Source organism: Anser cygnoides, chromosome 24, assembly GCF_040182565.1.
Source record: "Anser cygnoides isolate HZ-2024a breed goose chromosome 24, Taihu_goose_T2T_genome, whole genome shotgun sequence".
Lineage (NCBI taxonomy): Eukaryota > Metazoa > Chordata > Aves > Anseriformes > Anatidae > Anser > Anser cygnoides.
This window is the reverse complement of record NC_089896.1, coordinates 7935720-7959639: the sequence shown is the minus strand read 5'-3', so window position 1 is coordinate 7959639 and position 23920 is coordinate 7935720. Positions and strand designations below refer to the sequence as shown.

The 23920-nt window shown below is 51.3% G+C and overlaps 1 protein-coding gene across 1 annotated transcript; it reads right to left on the bottom strand.

Moving 5' to 3' along the window:
* Window positions 1-216: 216 nt before the first annotated feature.
* LOC136786902 (proline-rich protein 36-like) lies at window positions 217-4789 on the bottom strand. Its single transcript, XM_066982594.1, has 3 exons — window positions 4132-4789; window positions 3332-4039; window positions 217-3227 (listed from the first exon to the last, which is right to left on the bottom strand). The coding sequence occupies exons 1-3, from the start codon at window positions 4358-4360 to the stop codon at window positions 1402-1404; spliced, it is 2763 nt and encodes a 920-aa protein (XP_066838695.1). The 5' UTR covers window positions 4361-4789; the 3' UTR covers window positions 217-1401.
* Window positions 4790-23920: the final 19131 nt, after the last annotated feature.

The following is a 23920-nucleotide window of genomic DNA, read 5'->3' as shown; positions in this document are numbered from 1 at the left end:
GTATTGGCGACTGATACGGCAACGGGGTAGTCCCCGGAGCCAGCTGTAGGGACTGTCCCAGGGATGGAGGGGCTGCAGGGAACATCACAAGGGTTGGAGGGGCTGCAGGTAACTTCACAGGGGTTGCAGGGGCTGCAGGTAAAATCATAGGGGTTGCAGGGGCTGCAGGTAAAATCACAGGGGTTGGAAGGGCTGCAGGTAAAATCACAGGGATTGCAGGGGCTGCAGGTAACCTCACAGGTGTTGGAGGGGCTGCAGGTAAAATCACAGCGGTTGCAGGGGCTGCAGGTAAAATCACAGGGGTTGCAGGGGCCGCAGGGTGCGTCACAGGTTTGCATCAGATCAAGACGCATTTCCCTAGAACCACACATTTCCTCCTGAAGGTGCTGAATAGTATTGAATGGTCTTCAAATGCATAGAGCAGACCCAGCAAACGTACAGCTGGTGCTCGGAAGTAGTTAACTTTTATTTTGTTGTTGTTAATTTTGTATCATGACAACAGATGCAAATATGTATCTTGAGTTGAGGGCAAAGGTGACCTTGGATCTGAAGCACACAGGCGTTCACTAATGTCCCCCCCACCCTGAGTGAATCCAGAACGACTCGGAAGGAAAACTAAAGTACAAAGCAGTGCGTTGTGATAAAGAGAGTTTAATAGGGTAGAAAAGGAAGAGAACCTAAAAAAATGCCATCCTGTACAACACAGTCAATAAAGTAAATTTAATGAAATAAAAATGAAACCAATTTTTCCCATTCTAATGAATTCCTATCCCCATCGTGACTTCCCATCCCACTGATCATTTCCTATCCCAACAACCTCCCGTGTCTGATCCCAAGGCTGAATTCCCAACTCCCATCACCCTCCCATCCACCCAGCCGTCCACCCATTTTCTCCCGTCCGTACTGGCCATGCCCACATCCATGCACGGACTGAGCATGGGCAGCGGGAGCGGGCTGCATGAAATCCCCTCGGCATCCCAGTGCAAGAACAGCTGCAGGCAGAGGCCTTGCTGAGTGAACACCTACACTAGAGGAATTTAATAAGGAAGGCACTAAATAAGAGAAATGACCCGAACGAAGAAATAAGTTTGGGATCTCAGCCATTTGGTGTCCCAACAAGCAGTTCCCACGCCCAACCTTTCCCACCCCAGCTATTGCCAACATCCCAACAGCTTCCCACTGCAACGTTCATTCGTGACCTGCGCATTTCCCATTGCCCCAGTTGCCCATCCCTGACAGTGGCAAACACTGCCCAGCTCCAGCACTGGAGAAGGGAGAGGGCAAGCGAGAGGGGCAAGGGCTGAGGAGCGTGGCTGAAGCTGGAGCAGGTGCCTGCAGAGGTCTCTGTGCCTGCATGCTGAGCGGGCCCGGGTGCTGCGGGGGCCATCGAGGAGCGCAGGGTCACGGGTAGCCGTAATACTTGGCTATGGCGTGGTCCTTCTGCCGCTGCACGAAGAATTGCACGGGGCCGATCTTCATTTGGTGGGCCGCCCGCTGCCGCTCCTCCTGGGCCAGCTTCTTCAGGCGCTCCTGCTCGGGACGCTGCTGCGGCGTGATGGGCACCGACGCCTCCTGCTCCTCCAGCGGCGTGGGCGCCGCGTCGCCGCCCGCCCAGGGCCCCACGCAGGGCACGTAGTCCACGCGGGGCTGCGCCGGACGCTGCAGCGTGCGTGGCTGCATGGGCAGAGGCTCCCGCTGCGCTTGGCCCCCCGCGGCTGGCAGGCACAGCGCTCTGGGCGCCTGCTGCACGGGAGCTCTCCATGCTCGCGCCGTGCTGCCTGGTGGTGCCGGCACCGCCTGGGCCTTGTCGCCAGCTGGGGGCCGGGGGGCAGCGGGCACAGCGCTGGAGCCTGGCACCGTCGGCGGGGCCCTGGGCATGCTGCTGGGGCCGCTGGAGGTGGGCTGCAGCTGCACACAGGGCGGCTGGCGCACTGGCCCCAGCGCCTTCGCCCTGGCCCCCAGCGGCTGCAAAGTCTCGCTGGGGGTCTTTGTCCCCGGGTGCTGGCGCTGCAGCGTCTTGTCCCCGATGCCTTGGGGACGGAGCCTGTCCTGGGCCCGCACGGCACGGGCACGGGCATGGGGCTTAATGGGGGGGGGCTCCAGCAGCAGCAGCGCTCTCCGGGGAGGCGGTGCCGCTGCTCCTTGCCCCCCAGCAGCCCCCGGGCTTCGGGCTCTCTTGCTGGGCGCCCTGGTGCTGTCGCTCGCCGGCTGCTGCCTGCCGCCGCCCGCTTGGCTGCTGCTGCCAGCCACCGCGCTGTGGCCACCCGTCTTCCCCTGGCACAGCGTCTTGGGGCCTTGGCCACCCTGGCCCAGCAGCGTCGTCTTCTCCTTGCCGGGGGTTTTCTCCGTCGCCGGCCTCCTGTGCTGGAAGCTCTGCGCTGTGCTGGGGGTGCTGGTGGGCGCGGGGCGCTTGGCCCCCCACTTGGTGCCGGTGGGCGCAGGGGCAGGCGGGGGGCTCTTGAGGGGACTCAGAGGGGGATTGGGCAGGGGCCTCCTAAGGGCTCTAATAAATTCAGGGCCGGGGGGGCTCTTGAGGGGACCCAGAGGGGGATTGGGCAGGGGTCTCCTAAGGGCTCTAATAAATTCAGGGTCGGGGGGGCTCTTGAGGGGACTCAGGCGAGGCTTGGGCAGGGGTCTCCTAAGGGAATTAAGGAATTCAGGGTCGGGGGGTGTCTTGAGGGGACGCGAGGGAGGGTTGGGCAGGGGTCTGCTAAGGGCAGTGAGGAATTCAGGGTGGGGGGGCCTTTTGGGGAGAGTGAAGGGAGGGTTGGGCAGGGGTCTCCTGAGGGCACTGAGCTGGGGACTGGCTGCAGGCTTGAGCGGGGAGCTCGCTGCCGGCACAGCAGGGGGCTGCACCGCCCGCCCACCCTGCACCTTCTCGGGGTGCACCCCAGGGGTTGAGGGTACCTCACCCAGCGCTCTGGTGGCTGCCAGTCCCTGTGTGCTCGGCTCCTCCATGTCCTCGCAGAGGTCGGGCAGCTCAGACAGGAAGCGGTTGAGCACAGGACTGCTGGGGACACCGGGGAAGGCGTCCTGGGGCTCCACGGCATCGAGCCAGCTGAGCAGCTCCTCCAAGCCGGAGATGTCCAGGTCGGCCGGGAGCTGGTCCTGCAGGTGCTGCAGCTGCTGGCTGTCCCCTGCCAGGTGGGGAAAGGCCTCGGCGAAGGCATCGGGGCCCAGCTCAAGCAGCTCCAGGGGCTCCTCAGGCACCTCTGCAACTGTCGCCGCTGAGGAAAAAGCAAGCAAATCCCCCAGGATGGGCGATGCCAGCTTTCCCATGGCTCCTGGGTGTGGGGCGCCCAGCGGCCGGCTGCGCCAGCCCCAAACTCACCGTCGGGCGTCACCGTCCGGGTGCTGGCGGTCGTTGGAGCCTGGGCAGGCTCGGGGGGAGTGGGGCCGGGCAGCGGGGGCCCCTGGTCCTCGCTGAGCCCCACGGCGTGGTCGCAGGGCTCCGGCAGCTGCCCCCGGCTGCTGGTCAGGGTGCGGGGCGCGGGGAGCGCCTGCCCCCGCAGCGGAGGCCCCGGGACGAGGAGGGGTGGGGGGCCGGGGTGGGCAGGGGCCTGCAGCAGGCAGGTGCCTGCGGGGTGCAGGAGCTCCCCATGGAGCACGGCCCCGGGCCCCAGCCAGAGGGGATCCTGGGGCAGCACCGTCCCCGTCCCCACGGGCTGTCCCCACTGGTAGACGGGGGCCCAGGGAGGAGCGGTGTGGGGGAGCTGCCCCACAGCAGGGAGCTGCCCCACGGCGGGGAGCTGCCCAAGCTGCAGGTGGTGCCCCTCGGGTGGGAGGTGCCCCCCAGGTGCCAGCTGCACCCCGGCGGGGAGCTGCAGCACCTGCCCCTGGACCCCCGGCACCACGTGCCAGACGGTGGCCTGGGGCAGCGCGTAGGGGAGGGTGGGTACCTGGGGGGGCTGCAAGGGCAGCGCCATCGCTCCGGGGAGGGAGGGCAGCAGCCACGCAGCCACCGTTGGCGGCACGGCTGGGACGACGAAGGGGGAGTTTTGCGTCTGCGGAAGCCGCGGAAGCCGTCTGGGGAAACCCTCTGTGGGAAAAAGGGCGCTGGGGTGAGATCTGGGGCGCTGGGCTCGCCAGCAGGGCCGCAGCCCCGGGAGGAGCGGGAGCCGGCTGCTGTACCTGCCATGGTGGCTGGAGAGTGGGGCGGTCGGTTGGGGAACGCGGGCAACGGCGGTTCCGTCCCAACGGCTGACCAGCCCCTCACCGCCATCTTGGTGAGGACTGCAGGTTTTGGACCCAAGCAGGCTTCCCGTCGCAAGACTTTTCCATCCCCATCAGGCTTTCCCTCCCACGCATCATTTGCCATGCCCAGGACGGTTTCACACCAACACTTCCCCGTCCCAAGCATTTCCCGTCCCAGTACCAGCTTTTCATCCTAACGGTCATTTCCCATCCTTACAATTTCACATGATAACAGATTCCCATACGAGATATTTCCCATCGACACGAAGCCTTTCTTAATCCAAAGAGATCTCATCCCAAAGAATTCCCATCTCTCTGATTACTTTTCCAAGTACTTCCTTCCCCAGTGAATGTTACCCGCCCCATTAAAGACTTCCCATCCCAATACTTCCCCATCCCCGGAGTGATTTCCCATCCCGACGCTTTTGCTCCCCAATGATTTCAAACCCAGGGAAGATTTCCCATCTCTTTGATTTCCTAGCCCAATGGCTTTCCACCCCAAGGAAGTCTTCCCATCCCAGCAATGATTTCTCGGCCCACTCATCATTTCCCATCCCAATCATTTCCCATTTTCACCATCCAACAGACAGCTTAGCCAGCCCACAGCTGTAGAGAGATCACAACAGGGATTTGGACGATTCTGTTAGATGCAAGGTCACGGAGACTTGGTGTGCTACCGATTGCTCTTTATTACAGATCAACACAGATCGCCAGTACCAAGGGCGCTGGGATGAATCTGCTGAATATGCAGATACAAGGCTCTTACATTTCTTACCAGGAAATAAACAGATATGGGCATTTCTCTCTACCCACCTTAGTAAAAAGATAGGAAGGGTAGAGCAGTAATTAAGAGGAGCATGCTCAGCCACCGGCACGGAGGCTGCCCGCTCCTCAGCACCTCTAAGCAGCAGCACCTTCAGGTCTCCTCCTGCACCAGCAGCACATCAGCGTCTCTTGTTCCAGCAGCAGGACATCGGTGTCTCCCATTGCACCATGCAGACCTCCACGCCTCGAGTGCCACCAGCAGTACTCAATGCGAGCTGGACGCTCAGGGCACTTATGGCCACCCACCTTTGTGAGGTCAAAGGCTGACAGTGACTCTCTGTTGACCTCACACGGCTCTCGGGCGCCCCGATGGCAGAGGTTACGGCGGTAAGCTGACTGCCAGGAGAAAAGGCTGACATGAAATGGCTGCTCCACAATGCCAGGAGCAAGGTCTGCTGGAATGGGGGTTCGGCGGGGAGCTCGGCCTTCGGCCTGGGAACTGTGCCTGGGAGCCAGGGACGTCCTTGGTGTGCAGCTGGACACCTGGGCCTGAGAAAGCAAGGTTTCTTTAGAGAGAATTGGAAGCATCGTCACCTAGTGGCTGTGTCAGGGGGACGAGAGAAATGCACAGCATCTCTTGGTTCCCTGAAGTGCACGTGTCCTACGCCCTTGGATGTCTCCATGATAGAAAAAGGGACTGATTTTTACCCAAAACAGAGATCCTTTCTCTCGGGATCTTCTCATGCTGCGTGTCCTCCTCTCTTTCTTGTATTTGGCTATGACTTTAGGCTTGTTCTTGCTACTCCTTAAGCAGACTGAAGCTTCCCCGGATCATCACGTTAACTGATTTTCACTACCTCTACGTGCCTTTCCTCCACTTCTCATCTAATTAATTAGTGCTATCCTCTTCACGCCTGCTACAGAGGTGTCTTTCCTACCTGGTAAAAGCTAGAAGAGCTTAGCAGCATCCATACGTCTCTTTCCTTTAGTCATCACAGTTACTTGCTCGAGGTAATTTGTGCTGAGCAGTAATCAACAGGAAGTGTCACCAAGCCAAGGCTGCATTTGCTTGTGTCTTATGGAATCCCTGCAGCTGTGTCCCCTCCCAGCTTCCTGTGTGCCCCAAGCATCCTCGCTTGCAGGGCAGTAGAAGATGCAGAAAAGTCCTGGCCTTAGTGGAAGCACTGCCCTGCAAGAGCTAAGACATCCCTCTTAGCAGCACGCTGTAGCCCCGAAATCCCAAAAAACGGCACATGCCAGCTACTGGGAAGGAAATGAACTCTGTCATTGTGATATACCCGCTCAAGGCCCTGCTCTTTGGCCCAGGTGTCTACGAGGCGGTTTTGGAAATGAATCCTGTTGTGTGACTCCATTCTTTCTGGGTGCTCCGTCCCCATAAAGCTTGCTTTTCAAGGCCCAGGAGGGTCTGCCGGGCACTGGCCTGGGTTCCCAGCCTGACCCACCTGCTGGGAATCAGGGAGGCTCGGTCGGTGTCTTGTGTTGGGTTTACGAGGACAGGTTCTGGTAGCGGGGGGCTGCAGGGGTGTCCTCTGTGAGGAGAATGCAGCAGCTGCCCCATGTTAGATAAGGGCCGGTTCCAGGAGGCTCCAGAGGGACCCGCTGCTGCCCAGAACTGAGACAAAAAGGATGATGTTTTGCACCTGTGTGAGAGCCCACCTAAGAAAGGGAAAGAAACCTGCTGCACAGCAGCGTCTGGGTCAGGGAGGAGTGAGAAACCTCTCTGCAGCCCCCAAGGTGAGTGCAGCAGGAGGCAGGAGGTGCTCCAGGCTCACAGCAGCAGTTCCCCTGCGGCCTGGGGAGAGGCCCCTGGTGGTGCAGGCTGTCCCCCTGCAGCCCACGGGTCCCACACGGAGCAGATCTCCACGCTGCAGCCCGTGGAGGAGCCCCCGCTGGAGCAGGTGGATGTGGCCTGGAGGAGGCCGCGGCCTGTGGAGAGCCCCCGCAGGAGCAGGCCCGGCCTGGACTGGAACAGGCTCTGCTGAGCCTCTTTTGCCCGTGATGATCATTGTGGAGTGATCTCCCTGTCCTTCTCTCAGCCCTTGAGCCCCTTCCATCCTATTTTCTCCCCTTTCCGTTTGAGGAGGGGCAGGGAGAGAGCGGTTGAGGTGGAGCTCAGCTGCCCAGCTGAGGAAAAACACCACACCTGCTGTTCTTCGACCCTCAGCAACCCCACAGCATCTTCCTGGAAGGGATCCCTTTCCTTCACGCCTGACAGGCGCCGCCTCCAGAGGCTTGTGCCCCGTTTCCGATCGCTTTCTCAGTGCCCCCTTCCCCAGAGAAGGATCCCAGCTGCTTGGCTTCCCTGCCCTCCGATTCCAGGCTCCCGGAGCTGTTATCCCAGCATCGCAGCAGCCAGGTGACAATGTGCTCGCCTGCATGACAGCTGAAATCTTGTCCCATGTCTCGCAGCTCGCCCAGGGATGGGGATCACCTGCTTACTGCTGCTTTTCTCTCTTTTCTATTTTATAACAGCCTCCTCTTCCCTGGGATGGCCCGACATTGGGGTCGCCTGCCTCGCCTTCCTATTGCTCCTTCCCCTTCTTCTGAGGACTTTCTTCCCTGCCTAAACGAGATGACTTCTGCATCCATTCCTTCATCTTGTGTGTATTGGCGACTGATACGGCAACGGGGTAGTCCCCGGAGCCAGCTGTAGGGCCTGTCACAGGGTTGGAGTGGCTGCAGGGAACATCACAGGGGTTGCAGGGGCTGCAGGTAAAATCACAGTTGTTGGAGGGGCTGCAGTTAAAATTACAGCAGTTGCAGGGGCTGCAGGTAAAATCACAAGTGTTGCAGGGGCTGCAGGGTGCATCACAGGTTTGCATCAGATCAACCAAAAGAAATTACGTCAGCTAGGGTCAACGTTTTACGCATTCTTCTAGTTATATCTGCGTGGCCCTTTTGGAAGGAGCCCAGATCAGAGCGTTTCTCGTTGTGGACTTCAGGCTCCTGTCCAGGTTAAGCTGTGCAGGTCGTTATTCATGCAAGGACATAGAGAGGTGGAGGATGGACGGGAGTCGTGGAGGTGGGAGCCCCTTTCTTGGAGATGATATGTGCCCATCCATGTGGGGAGGAATTACCTTGGCCTAATAAGTACAAGGTGTTTTCACACTTTGTGTGTTCCTTCAAGGCCTCCACCAAAGGTGTCAAGGTGAATATCAAACAGACCTGAAGAGACCCAGGAACTGGGCTAAGGAGGCAGTTGCTATAGGAACAGAGTGGCTCATGGTGGATAATATTGAATGATATGTCACATTCACAAACTCACTGCGCTGAGGCAGTGTCTCAAAGGAGGCATTAAAGCAAACCCAAGGAACAGAGAGTGAGCTGAGGCTGGGAGCTGACCTCCTGCTGCCAGCTGGTGTCAGGGCACGGGCACAGAAATGCACGTTGCATCTGTGAATTCTGGGGATCATGCACAGATTTCCTGTGTGTTAGCATGCTTGTGCTTGTGGCTGTGCTTATAGCCATGAGGGACACATAGGGCTGTATTAGTGCTTTTCCTGGGTTTGCTTCCCTGACAGGTGATATGCTAGAAAGCATGTGGCCCAATATTATGTACTTTAGCAGGGAAGTGTGATTTTCACACACAAACATAAGTAATGTCCTCAGCTGCAAGCAGATCTCTGCCACCAAAGCACAGTGTTCCTGGGGTAGCTCTTTTCCATTTGATGCATACAAAGCAGAACAAAAACGCTGATGAAGTCACCAAAGCATAGTGACTAGATTTCCAGGGGCAGTGATTTCCTTCGTATCAGGGCAGACACAGATCCCTTTTGCTCATTTTGGAAATTATGTCCAAATCTCGGGGGTCAGAGCGATGGAGGATGTCGACTTCTAATAATTCCTACAGGCTTTGTCTTCCACCATGGAGAACCGTCTTTATGTGATGCAAGTTCCCACTGAAGGGGAATTCCTGCAGATTGTAAGGCTCTAGTCCATATGAGCTGGCCCCAGATACCATGGGTAGGTCCACATCCCAGACAGAGCAGAGCAGCATACATAGCTGCAACAGGCTTGAATAAGGACGCTGGTCGGTGGATAGTAGGACTGTTGCTTGGTAGTTTTAAGCTGCTGGGCAGCTGAACTCCACCATAGCCACTCTTTCACTCCCCCTCCTCAAAGGAAAATTGGGAAAAAATATGATGAAAAGGGCTCAAGGAATTGTGATAAGGACAGGGAGATCACTCAACAATTATCGTCCTGGACAAAACACATGCAGCACAGGGAGATTAATATAATTTGTTGCCTATCACTAGCAGACTACAATAGTGAAAAATTAAAAGCAAACTTAAAACCCCTTTTACCTCCTATCCACCCTGCTCTACCTCCTCCTGCCGAGTGTTGCAGGTGAATGGGGGATGTGGGCTGTGGTCAGTCCCTAACACTATCACCTAACACAACATCCCTAACACTTCATCACCTGCTGCTCCTCCACGGTCCCTCTCTGCCCCTGTTCCACGCGGGGTCCCTCCCACGGGATGCCGTCCTTCCCGAAATGAGCCTGCGGGGGCTGCTTACAGGCCACCATTCTTGAGGAACTGTTCCGATATGGGTCTGTACCACAGGGTCCGTCCGTCAGGAGCAAACTGCTCCAACCTGGGTCCCCCACGGGTGGCAGCTCCCCCCAGGCCCCCTGCTCCTGCGTGGGCTCCTCTCCATGGCTGCAGCTCTGGCCTGGGGCCTGCTCCTGCGGGGGCTCTCCACAGGCCGCGGCCTCCTCCAGGCCACATCCACCTGCTCCAGCGGGGGCTCCTCCACGGGCTGCAGCGTGGAGATCTGCTCCGTGTGGGACCCGTGGGCTGCAGGGGGATAGCCTGCTCCACCAGGGGCCTCTCCCCAGGCCGCAGGGGAACTGCTGCTGTGAGCCTGGAGCACCTCCTGCCTCCTGCTGCACTCACCTTGGGGGCTGCAGGGCTGGTTCTCTCTCCTTGCTCTTCCAGCTTCTGTTGCACAGCAGTATTTCCCCCTTCTTAAATCTGCTCTCCCGCAGGTGCAAACAACATCGCTTATAGGCTCAGCTCTGGCAAGCGCCGTGGCCCTTCTGGAGTTGGCTGGAGCTGGCTCTTATCTGACACGGGCAGCTTCCGCACTGTTCTCACAGAGGCCACGCCTGCAGCCCCCTGCTCCCAATCCCTATGCAGTAATTACAAAGCCTCTGTGCTTTGGGCTGTCGTGATCCTTCTGCAAGTGCAGGGTAGGCGCAAGGTTGCTTTGCATTTCCAAAAGGAGTAAGAAAGCCTCCAACCCCACTGGACCTCAGCCACTTGCAGGTTTCAAGCAACACTCCCCACTTTCAGTTATCTCCCTCCCATGCACACAGTGGAAGCAAGGTTGAGCAAACACCTGTTTTGAAAATGTTTATATCAATGAAGAATAAAAGAATTCTACTACCCCCAATCTCTCTGTGCATCCAAGGCAAAAATCGTGGATTGTTCTGCCTCAACACTGTTTTCAGACCAAATTTGTCAAGTCATCTAGCAGAGGATTTCTCTCTTGTTCACTCACTAGCTTATTAGAGCACCAGTTTTCATAGGTGATAGAGCAAATTCCTCAACTGTCTGAAGGGACTTGATCCCAGAAAACTTCAAAACTGCAGATGACTCATGATTTTCTGGTGAAGCTTCTATTAAATTAGAGCTGTTCCCCTTAGGGCACAGTGAGACAATGTGAGAAGAACCCTGTATCGCACTGATTGAGGCTTTATAACTCTACAGAATTGTCAGCCAACAATAAATGGAAAGTGCAGGAGGAATGTTCTTTCTTCCTCCTTGCCCTGCCATACGTTAGCGGACAGCTTGTGGTGGGGTATAGGTTCAGAGCCTCGCAGAAGAAGGATTTGAACCCAGGCTCTCCACAGTCTGCACCACTGCCTTCCTGAGGGCTTTTGACTCTTTTTTGTTTGTTTGTTTGTTTGTTTTGTTTTGTTTTTGCTTTTGTGGATGGTGTCTAAGTCTGGGGGAAAAAGAAACAACCGTGGGAGGAGGGAATGCTACTGCTGTCTGTGATAGTGATGATTTCCGGACAGTGGTAGCAACAGAGCTTCTGCAGGGAAGAGAAAATTACAGGCAGTCTCTGTTGTTATTCCATGTACTGTGAGTAGTGTGTGCAGTTTTGGGCACCACAGTATAAGAAAAAGATATAAAACTGTTAGAGAGTGTCCAAAGAAGGGCAACAAACAGGAGGGTCTCTTTTAACAGGTGTATTGAGATTTGTGGCAAGGTTTTGGTAGCAAGGTCAGGGGCTGCACTGTGCTGGACACAGCAACAGATGCACCATTAGCCAAACTCAGACAACAAGCCAAGGTGTGTTGCCTCTGAGAATGCACAGAAAATATTGGATGGAGAGAGTTGGAGAGAACAAAAAGAATGAGGAACAACAGAGGGAACATCAAGGTCATAGGAGGAGGAGAAGTAGATGATCCATGGTGGAGCAGATATTCTTTGAAACCTGTGGAGGATCCATGCCAGAACAGATGAATATTCCTGACAGGGACTGCAGCCTGTGGAGGACCCACACTGGAGCAAAGTAGAAACGAGAAGAAAGGATAGGCAGAGAAGAACTGCTGCACATTAACCACAGCCTCCTCCTGTGCTGCCCATTTCCCCAGTGAATGGACTGAGCGAGATCAGCAGGTGGAAAACAGGTACTTGGAGTGAAGTTGAGCCCAGTAGAGGAGAAGTGTTACCCCTATGTGGTTTGATGTTTGTCCTTTTGCTTCCCAACACCTGAACTAGTAATTAAACTTATACAAATTAATTGACATTAAATTAATTTCCTCAAGTTAAGAGAGATTTTTCCACAACAATCATTGATAAGCAATATCCCTGCCTCTATCAAAGCCCATGAGCTTTCTCGTTCCTTTTTTTTCCCCGATTTTATCCCCTGTCCCGCTGAGGTGGGCAGGAAGTGAGCAGGTTACATTACATCCAACAGAAGCTCTAACACATTTTTCATTGGAGAAGTAGACTTTGAAATGCCAAACATCTTTACATCTATAAATATTTAGATACCACATGTTGTTAATTTTTACAAGTAATATTGCATATTGTTAATTCTTCTAACATCTAGGCTATACATTCAAAATGAGTTATCTAATAAAGTCTATTTATTAAAATATATATAAAAAAATATAACACATATTGTGTTATAAAGCACACAATTCCCTACCAACGACAACAAAAAAATCATCTAATTGAGCATGCAGATTTCATTAACCTGTTTTTTTTCCAAATACACAACAACACATACACATGTACGTGTTGTTGGTGGTTTTTTTTTTCATCATTTCTCACTGAAGCAATACCCATCCCGTATTGGATCTGTGTCATTACTCTAAGTTTTGTTTCTAATGTACTTGAAAAAATTCTTAACTATATTGATTGCAACAGCGGATTTTTTCCTACTGATCTTAACTCCATGTATCAATTACTTATTCCCTTAAATTCCTGCTTTTAAGAGATCGTTAGGTATTCACCATCTCTCACTATAATTTATAGCTTTTCTTTTCTTTTTCAATAGTTCAGCCCTAGTCAACTCGGAGTTGGGGAGCAGCAGCTTCTATGGAGATACTATGCTGAAAAAAAAAAAAAAAAAAAAAAAGGTTGGCCCTGAGGGAAAGGAATGTGGGACAGAGAGATGGGGCAAGGGGGTGGTTTGACCAGGATACCTTGAGGGTCTGGGAAGAGAAGAAATGGATGGGTGCTTAAGAGGTGAGATCGCTCTTGGCAGCATCACAGCCTGCATACTGAAGAATCGTGACAAGCAGTTTAGAAATGTGAGTTATTGGTGGTCTTCTGTTGATCTGCAGCTGTGCTCCATGGCTATAGCTGTAATTTCAGCAGTTTACTGTGTAAGCCGCATGTTGCCACTTCATTGATCAAGGCAATGCTGTTCAGTTGCAGGGAAGAGGGGCAAGACACAGGGAAGAAACAGAGGCAATGGAGAAAACTGTACAGTCTGGATATGCACAAGTAGCAATAAAATCAGTGCTGGACAGAAAGAGACAAGACAGACAGACAGACAGGAAGAAAGAAAAAGAAAAAGAAAGAAAGAAAGAAAGAAAGAAAGAAAGAAAGAAAGAAAGAAAGAAAGAAAGAAAGAAAGAAAGAAAGAAAGAAAGAAAGAAAGAAAGAAAGAAAGAAAGAAAGAAAGAAAGAAAGAAAGAAAGAAGAGAAAGAAAGAAAAATAGAAAACCCCACACTCATAAAAATGAGAAACATGAAACATCCCGGCATAAAAGAACATAAAACAAAGACAACTGTCATGATGTGGTATGATAGGATCTAGGAGAAAGCAGAAATCCAGCAATGCTGTCTTTCCTACTCCTCAAAACCAATTCAGTTGACAACTATGGATGCTTCCAGCTGGAAAAAAATGGAAGAATGAAGTGGAGGACTCCTTGCCATCGCTGTGTTTCTGGAGCGCACCTCTACCTTTCTGCCCAACAGGGGGTGGTTCTTGGGAGATAATTGCAGAATGTGAAAAAACATGACCAAAACCAGAGGACCCATCTCCACAACTGCATGATAAAGATAAAAGACATCTCTAGATGCAGACCTTAGAGCTCCAATTCACTATGTCCCACTACTGGAAGTTATTTTTATGCTTTGTTTTTAAGGCCACTGGCTGCCTCCTCCCTTATGCTCTCCATTCCCCCTGTTGTCCTGTCTTCTTTCTCCTGCATTGCTTCCTTTCCTTGGTGGACCTTGATGAGATCTTTGATATTGTGTTGTATATATATGTGCGAAGGCAGTATGTTTCTTATTCTTTTACACTGCTGACTGCTACCCCATATACCTCTGCAAGTTTTCTTACAAGGGATTAAGAGAGAAAGGCCTGTGCCTGGCAGAGGGAGCAGTGAATGATGATCTAGCAAAGCAGTCTATCACAGACAGACGACACTGGCCCAGAAATCCTGCTTGAAAATTTGGTGTACATGAAACTGAGACAGAAATTGGAACTTTCGACCAAACGCTGTAGGTTAGAAGTTGTTTTAGCTGAACGTACTGGGCACATATTTGAACGCAAAAGGTAAGGTATTGTTTTGTTCCTGTAAGATCTGAGTGTTTCACACAGCACTCCAATATCCTCTCTTAAGTAGGGGAGGCAACCATAAAATGCAGAAGTTGGCAGATGCACAGGATGTGAGGTACTCTCAGTAGAGAATTTGTTCCTAATATATATTCTAAATCTAACTTTTCAGTTTAAAGCGGTTACTCCTTGTCCTGTCGCTCCAGGCCCTGATAAAGACTCCCTCCCCAGCTTTCCTACAGGTTGCCTTTCAGTACAGGAAGGCTCTCCCTGGTGTCGCAGTCAGCTCACCTGTTACCCAGGTGTCACAGTTATTTCCTGTGATGGGAATAACGACAAGGGTTAATCTATTGCAGGTGATTTCATACAATTATAGAAAAGCTTTTGTTGGAAAGCACCTTAGAGGTCTCCAGATCACCCCCGTACTTCAAGCAGGGCCATTTTTAAAGCCCTGTCATATTGCTCAGGGGCTTGTACAGTCAAATTTTGAATGACCCCAGCAAGAGACCCTACAGTCTCACTGTGTGCCTTTGCCAGTGCCTAGGCAGAGTGTGCTTCCCCTGCTGGTCCTGGTGAGATGAACTGATACAAGTTTTGAGAAAACAGAAGTTTATGCTACTGCATGAAGTACCCTTTGTAACATTTTTTTTTTTTAACCTTTACCGTTTCATATCTGAAATTTGAAATTCATCAGAGAACTCAACCTGGCACACAGTAAAACTGATGGCAGATACTTCACAATATTATTTGAATTTCACGTAAATAGAACAGACTAGCAACTTACTTAGGAGAAGTAATACAATTTTAGAAATATTCAAAACCAAAGGCATTCCAAACTAAGTTTAAGTTCAGAGGAAATCCAAAGGAAAAACTAATTTTGAAACTAATAATCAGAGAACATAATCTTCTACAAACGATAGATTTTCCTCCTGCATTGGGTAATTTTGATCTGTCTTTAATGATCATCTCGACATGGCTTTGACACTGAGTATTTTGCTTTGCCACTGCATTAAGTCTTCTTCTCATGTGTGGTAAATGTCCTGCTCTCATGGGATGGGCCTAGGAGACATACGCACTGTGTCTCATGATGCTTGGATATCATCTTAAATCTGTGAGAAGAGGAAAGGTCTCACTGCTTCCTGAACAGGGCATTGGATGTCTGCAGTTGAGAACCCTCTGTCTAATCTAGAAACGTGAAGGAAGGAGTTTGCTGGATTGCAAGTGACAGTGAAGAAAGCCACAGATGACATATAAAACTGATTGAAATGTTATTTAGCTCAGGGCATGGCTAATGATGTGGAGCTGGAATAGTTTGACGATTGTAATTACACTCACTATCATTGTTATTTGTTTACAGGATGGTAATGCCTAAAGGTCCCGCTGGAGCCTGAAACAAGGTTGTGCTGGGTGCTGCACGTGCATATATCAGTGGCGATTTGAGAGCTAGTGATACAAACAGACAAAACAGAGATTGAAAGGAGAAACAGAGGGATAGAGATAAGAAGATCTCCCTGCAGGTCATTTAGGGTAACCAGCCATGAGTGCAGTGCATCCAGGTCTCCAGTGCTCTGCTGGCCCAGCCAGATGAATGGAAAACATTGCAGCTTTGGAAAAATAGTGTTTCTTCGAATTCTTTGGCCACAGTTTTGATGTTTTAGGACTGCTTTTTTTTTTTTTTTTTCTTTTCCCCATTTGTGCTAGAAAAGGTGAGCTTTTCAAATACCTATTCTGAATTAAAATATCGTTTTCATTGTTATGTTTCTGTTTTGTTGGCACTATTCATAATGACTTCTACCCTTCGGTGGAAGCAAAAGCTTATCATACCATAAAATTGGAAAGATCACAGAAAACTTCAGAGCTTTTGAAGAAAGGTGAGGAAAATCCATTCCCTGCTCTAGGCAGAGAGAGTGGCTGATTTCCAGAAAGGTAAATGGGCAGGATAAGGCCGCTTCATGTTCACTGATGGCCAGTTGTATGGACTGTGAAGATAATGGACTACCAGCACAAGAGACGGTGCCAATAATCTAATCCAATACGATCTATTTCAAGTGGTGGAGACCTGATACTCTATGACAATGTGAGGAAGACCTAACTGTCAGGCAAACTTTGAGATGATCATGTTCAGGATCTAAAACTGTTATGACAAGTGTCAACACAGGAAGGGTGAAACAAAGGCATGAATGTCATACAAGGACCGATAAATCTCAGGAAGGCTGGAAACCAAGGCAAATGGATGGAATAAGATGGTGCTTTGTGTTAGCAAGAAGCAGAGGATAGAGAAATTAAATGTTATGGGTCAGCAAAAGAGTGGTTTTGTGCAAATCACTGCTAAAGATAGACAGCCTTGCTTGCCCGCTCTTTGCTCTTAGCTCCAGTCTAATAGTGAATTATCTCTGTACAGTTATCAGACACGTAAACAATAATGGGAATTATGGGAGACTTTAACTTCCAGCAAAAGATTAAAAGATAATTACCACTTACGTTCATACAGATATACTATGTGATTGGTTTCCTTAACAAAGGTGAAAAAATACAAGACCGTTTTAGACTTGGCTCCTGTATGGGTTTAAATGTAGTAAAATTTGAATAAAGTGTGATCATGAGCTGACTTTTCTCATTTTACATTTCAAGACAGACAAAACCAGGTTTAGAATGAAGGTTCTGAGGCTTAGAAATGCAAACCTTGAAATCTAAGGAAATGAATAATTGAGTCTGACTAAGCAGCTCTGGGACTTGAGTGCAGAGAAGGCATAGTTAAAATTCAAAATTCAAAGAGGAAAAAAGCGATGAGAAAAGGTGTGTTTCAGAGGTTAAAAACTGCAGAAATAAAGTAAGAATGACCAAAAACCTCCTTCACATAGGAAATTAAACAATAATAGTAAGTGGTACTTAAGCCACAGAAACCAGGGGGAAGAAAGAGAACAAATTAGGACAGTTGCACACTTGAGGCAAAAATAGGTCAAAAGTTACTGATGTCTCAAATGCTGCAAATCTGATTTCCTGCATCTAACAGCAACAACAATGTGATGTTAAGGGCAGTGACAGGACTCCCATTGAAAAGGAGGGTAGGGCACTAGGCGCAACATCATCTGGGGTGAAATAAAAATCTATAGTGATTCAAGTGAAAAATGAAAAGCTGATATCTACCTAGCCTGTTAACAGCATTGGCACGCAGAACAACAAGTCAAGTAGGAAAAATGCATAACAATTGTGCAAATCGGGGATAGTCCCCAGAATGGGAGAGTAACAAATATACTTCTGTCCAGAAGAGGGTAAAGAGTCATCCAGACAAGTGTGGGCCTGTTAGTTTGACATCAACACCGTGCAAAGTTTTGTAGCAAGAACAGATAAGACCAGGGAAGTAGGGGGTAATGTGTAATTTACAAGATAATTTATCAGAGCTAAATTGTTTCCAGACAATTTAGTAGCTTTCCTTTGTAGGACCAGTTCTTCCCTACAGAGGGGATGAACTCCATCTATTTCACTTTCTGTGAGCTTCTGATACATTATCTACGGATTTGGGCTTTGGGGCTGCAAGAGAATAAAGGGAATTTGCAATTGTTCACACTGAAGAGGGAATTACCAGCAAAGGAGTGGTTACCTATGGTAATTCTCAGAGACAGTTCTGAAACTGCAGCTGCTAAGGAGGCAAAGACTCATGGAGAAATGTAGGCTGGAAGGGACCTCTGAAAACCCAACCTCCTATTCAGGGCAGAGCTGACTTCAAAGTTAGATATGTTCGGTATGGACACGGTGGCTGAAGATTAAAAATTACACATGAGCTTTGAGATTTGCAGGTGACATAAGGTTGGGAAGTACTACCAAGCCTGACAGAAGGCTATCGCTTGTGATTGAAATGGTTCAGGTGAAGTGACATGTGATAATACAAAGCAGAGCCATTCTCAGAGATTCTCAAAAAAGGGTGATTTTTTGTCATGTTTGCTATATGGCAGTCAGGAGTTTAAAACAAACAAACAAACAAAATGACAACAAAACCTCACGTTCATGCACTGTTAGCACAAGGAGGACTGAAAAAGTTAAGTGGTTATATAGTGTGTATGGCTATTCATTTTTTTTCCCCTCCAGTATGAATACACTGGACAAGGCAGCCCTGACACTCATTTGAGACATGAGGCACAGTTCTGCCACTTGTATTCACATTGAACTTAGGAGGAAGAGTTCACAAGACAGAAGGAACAAGTTGCCTATTGTCTGGAAGGGAATTAAAGGACATCATTCTGCCCAGCCAGAGGCCAGTTGAGAGAAGAATATGTTGTCTCTACGTAAATGAATTTCTTGAGTAAATATCAAGGAGAAATAGGAAATGTGTAAGTTGGGAGACACATCTGAAATGATGACTGCAGTTGGCTTATGAGCAAGTTTGGACAGGAAATTGGTAGAAACTTCCCATTTTAAGAATGAAGTGCACCATAGCTATGAAGTCAGCATTCACCTAAGCAGTAATGGCCAACTCAAATCCCCCACAAGAAAGCAGTGGACAAACCAGAACACTAACAAACATGTTAGGGTCTAGAGTCAAACAGATATACCTAACTTTATTATACCTCAGCATCTGAGGGATTGCTTTTAGAGGCTGAGGGCTTGTACCCCATTTCCAATCACTTTCTCTGTGCCCCCTTCCCCAGAGAAGGAAGCTGCTTGGCTTCACTGCCCTCTGATTCAGCTGCCCGCTGAGGCTGCCCGCTCCTCAGCACCTCTAAGCAGCAGCACCTTCAGGTCTCCTCCTGCACCAGCAGCACATCAGCGTCTCTTGTTCCAGCAGCAGGACATCGGCGTCTCCCATTGCACCATGCAGACCTCCACGCCTCGAGTGCCACCAGCAGTACTCAATGCGAGCTGGACGCTCAGGGCACTTATGGCCACCCACCTTTGTGAGGTCAAAGGCTGACAGTGACTCTCTGCTGACCTCACACGGCTCTCAGGCGCCCCGATGGCAGAGGTTACGGCGGTAAGCTGACTGCCAGGAGGAAAGGCTGACATGAAGTGGCTGCTCCACCATGCCAGGAGCAAGGTCTGCTGGAATGGGGGTTCGGAGGGGAGCTCGGCCTTCGGCCTGGGAACTGTGCCTGGGAGCCAGGGACGTCCTTGGTGTGCAGCTGGACACCTGGGCCTGAGAAAGCAAGGTTTCTTTAGAGAGAATTGGAAGCATCGTCGCCTAGTGGCTGTGTCAGGGGGACGAGAGAAATGCACAGCATCTCTTGGTTCCCTGAAGTGCACGTGTCCTACGCCCTTGGATGTCTCCATGATAGAAAAAGGGACTGATTTTTACCCAAAACAGAGCTCCTTTCTCTCGGGAGCTTCTCATGCTGCGTGTCCTCCTCTCTTTCTTGTATTTGGCTATGACTTTAGGCTTGTTCTTGCTACTCCTTAAGCAGACTGAAGCTTCCCCGGATCATCACGTTAACTGATTTTCACTACCTCTACGTGCCTTTCCTCCACTTCTCATCTAATTAATTAGTGCTATCCTCTTCACGCCTGCTACAGAGGTATCTTTCCTACCTGGTACAAGCTAGAAGAGCTCAGCAGCATCCATACGTCTCTTTCCTTTAGTCCTCACAGTAGACTTGCTCGAGGTAATTTGTGTTGAGCAGTAATCAACAGGAAGTGTCACCAAGCCAAGGCTGCATTTGCTTGTGTCTTATGGAATCCCTGCAGCTGTGTCCCCTCCCAGCTTCCTGTGTGCCCCAAGCATCCTCGCTTGCAGGGCAGTAGAAGATGCAGAAAAGTCCTGGCCTTAGTGGAAGCACTGCCCTGCAAGAGCTAAGATATCCCTCTTAGCAGCACACTGTAGCCCCGAAATCCCAAAAAACGGCACATGCCAGCTACTGGGAAGGAAATGAACTCTGTCATTGTGATATACCCGCTCAAGGCCCTGCTCTTTGGCCCAGGTGTCTACGAGGCGGTTTTGGAAATGAATCCTGTTGTGTGACTCCGTTCTTTCTGGGTGCTACGTCCCCATAAAGCTTGCTTTTCAAGGCCCAGGAGGGTCTGCCGGGCACTGGCCTGGGTTCCCAGCCTGACCCACCTGCTGGGAATCAGGGAGGCTCGGTCGGTGTCTTGTGTTGGGTTTACGAGGACAGGTTCTGGTAGCGGGGGGCTGCAGGGGTGTCCTCTGTGAGGAGAATGCAGCAGCTGCCCCATGTTAGATAAGGGCCGGTTCCAGGAGGCTCCAGAGGGACCCGCTGCTGCCCAGAACTGAGACAAAAAGGATGATGTTTTGCGCCTGTGTGAGAGCCCACCTAAGAAAGGGAAAGAAACCTGCTGCACAGCAGCGTCTGGGTCAGGGAGGAGTGAGAAACCTCTCTGCAGCCCCCAAGGTGAGTGCAGCAGGAGGCAGGAGGTGCTCCAGGCTCACAGCAGCAGTTCCCCTGCGGCCTGGGGAGAGGCCCCTGGTGGAGCAGGCTATCCCCCTGCAGCCCACGGGTCCCACACGGAGCAGATCTCCACGCTGCAGCCCGTGGAGGAGCCCCCGCTGGAGCAGGTGGATGTGGCCTGGAGGAGGCCGCGGCCTGTGGAGAGCCCCCGCAGGAGCAGGCCGCAGGCCAGAGCTGCAGCCATGGAGAGGAGCCCACGCAGGAGCAGGGGGCCTGGGGGGAGCTGCCACCCGTGGGGGACCCAGGTTGGAGCAGTTTGCTCCTGACGGACGGACCCTGTGGTACAGACCCATATCGGAACAGTTCCTCAAGAATGGTGGCCTGTAAGCAGCCCCCGCAGGCTCATTTCGGGAAGGACGGCATCCCGTGGGAGGGACCCCACGTGGAACAGGGGCAGAGAGGGACCGTGGAGGAGCAGCAGGTGATGAAGTGTTAGGGATGTTGTGTTAGGTGATAGTGTTAGGGACTGACCACAGCCCACATCCCCCATTCCCCTGCAACACTCGGCAGGAGGAGGTAGAGCAGGGTGGATAGGAGGTAAAAGGGGTTTTAAGTTTGCTTTTAATTTTTCACTATTGTAGTCTGCTAGTGATAGGCAACAAATTATATTAATCTCCCTGTGCTGCATGTGTTTTGTCCAGGACGATAATTGTTGAGTGATCTCCGTGTCCTTATCACAATTCCTTGAGCCCTTTTCATCATATTTTTTTCCCCTTTTCCTTTGAGGAGGGGGAGTGAAAGAGTGGCTATGGTGGAGTTCAGCTGCCCAGCAGCTTAAAACTACCAAGCAGCAGTCCTACTATCCACCGACCAGCGTCCTTATTCAAGCCTGTTGCAGCTATGTATGCTGCTCTGCTCCGTCTGGGATGTGGACCTACCCATGGTATCTGGGGCCAGCTCATATGGACTAGAGCCTTACAATCTGCAGGAATTCCCCTTCAGTGGGAACTTGCATCACATAAAGACGGTCCTCCATGGTGGAAGACAAAGCCTGTAGGAATTATTAGAAGTCGACATCCTCCATCGCTCTGACCCCCGAGATTTGGACATAATTTCCAAAATGAGCAAAAGGGATCTGTGTCTGCCCTGATACGAAGGAAATCACTGCCCCTGGAAATCTAGTCACTATGCTTTGGTGACTTCATCAGCGTTTTTGTTCTGCTTTGTATGCATCAAATGGAAAAGAGCTACCCCAGGAACACTGTGCTTTGGTGGCAGAGATCTGCTTGCAGCTGAGGACATTACTTATGTTTGTGTGTGAAAATCACACTTCCCTGCTAAAGTACATAATATTGGGCCACATGCTTTCTAGCATATCACCTGTCAGGGAAGCAAACCCAGGAAAAGCACTAATACAGCCCTATGTGTCCCTCATGGCTATAAGCACAGCCACAAGCACAAGCATGCTAACACACAGGAAATCTGTGCATGATCCCCAGAATTCACAGATGCAACGTGCATTTCTGTGCCCATGCCCTGACACCAGCTGGCAGCAGGAGGTCAGCTCCCAGCCTCAGCTCACTCTCTGTTCCTTGGGTTTGCTTTAATGCCTCCTTTGAGACACTGCTTCAGCGCAGTGAGTTTGTGAATGTGACATATCATTCAATATTATCCACCATGAGCCACTCTGTACCTATAGCAACTGCCTCCTTAGCCCAGTTCCTGGGTCTCTTCAGGTCTGTTTGATATTCACCTTGACACCTTTGGTGGAGGCCTTGAAGGAACACACAAAGTGTGAAAACACCTTGTACTTATTAGGCCAAGGTAATTCCTCCCCACATGGATGGGCACATATCATCTCCAAGAAAGGGGCTCCCACCTCCACGACTCCCGTCCATCCTCCACCTCTCTATATCCTTGCATGAATAACGACCTGCACAGCTTAACCTGGACAGGAGCCTGAAGTCCACAACGAGAAACGCTCTGATCTGGGCTCCTTCCAAAAGGCCAGGCAGATATAACTGGAAGTATGTGTAAAACGTTGACCCTAGCTGACGTAATTTCTGTTGGTTGATCTGATGCAAACCTGTGACGCACCCAGCAGGCCCTGCAACCGCTGTGATTTTACCTGCCGCCCCTGCAACCGCTGTGATTTTACCTGCAGCCCCTCCAACCCCTGTGATGTTCCCTGCACCCCTCCAACCCTGTGACAGGTCCTACAGCTGGCTCCGGGGACTACCGGGAGCTCCACCGGGGGCTCCTCCACGGGCTGCAGCGTGGAGATCAGCTCCATGTGGGACCCGTGGGCTGCAGGGGGACAGCCTGCTCCACCAGGGGCCTCTCCCCAGGCCGCAGGGGAACTGCTGCTGTGAGCCTGGAGCACCTCCTGCCTCCTGCTGCACTCACCTTGGGGGCTGCAGAGAGGTTTCTCACTCCTCCCTGACCCAGACGCTGCTGTGCAGCAGGTTTCTTTCCCTTTCTTAGGTGGGCTCTCACGCAGGCGCAAAACATCATCCTTTTTGTCTCAGTTCTGGGCAGCAGCGGGTCCCTCTGGAGCCTCCTGGAACCGGCCCTTATCTAACATGGGGCAGCTGCTGCATTCTCCTCACAGAGGACACCCCTGCAGCCCCCCGCTACCAGAACCTGTCCTCGTAAACCCAACACAAGACACCGACCGAGCCTCCCTGATTCCCAGCAGGTGGGTCAGGCTGGGAACCCAGGCCAGTGCCCGGCAGAGCCTCCTGGGCCTTGAAAAGCAAGCTTTATGGGGACGGAGCACCCAGAAAGAACGGAGTCACACAACAGGATTCATTTCCAAAACCGCCTCGTAGACACCTGGGCCAAAGAGCAGGGCCTTGAGCGGGTATATCACAATGACAGAGTTCATTTCCTTCCCAGTAGCTGGCATGTGCCGTTTTTTGGGATTTCGGGGCTACAGCGTGCTGCTAAGAGGGATGTCTTAGCTCTTGCAGGGCAGTGCTTCCACTAAGGCCAGGACTTTTCTGCATCTTCTACTGCCCTGCAAGCGAGGATGCTTGGGGCACACAGGAAGCTGGGAGGGGACACAGCTGCAGGGATTCCATAAGACACAAGCAAATGCAGCCTTGGCTTGGTGACACTTCCTGTTGATTACTGCTCAACACAAATTACCTCGAGCAAGTAACTGTGAGGACTAAAGGAAAGAGACGTATGGATGCTGCTAAGCTCTTCTAGCTTGTACCAGGTAGGAAAGATACCTCTGTAGCAGGCGTGAAGAGGATAGCACTAATTAATTAGATTAAAGTGGAGGAAAGGCACGTAGAGGTAGTGAAAATCAGTTAACGTGATGATCCGGGGAAGCTTCAGTCTGCTTAAGGAGTAGCAAGAACAAGCCTAAAGTCATAGCCAAATACAAGAAAGAGAGGAGGACACGCAGCATGAGAAGCTCCCGAAAGAAAGGAGCTCTGTTTTGGGTAAAAATCAGTCCCTTTTTCTATCATGGAGACATCCAAGGGCGTAGGACACGTGCACTTCAGGGAACCAAGAGATGCTGTGCATTTCTCTCGTCCCCCTGACACAGCCACTAGGCGACGATG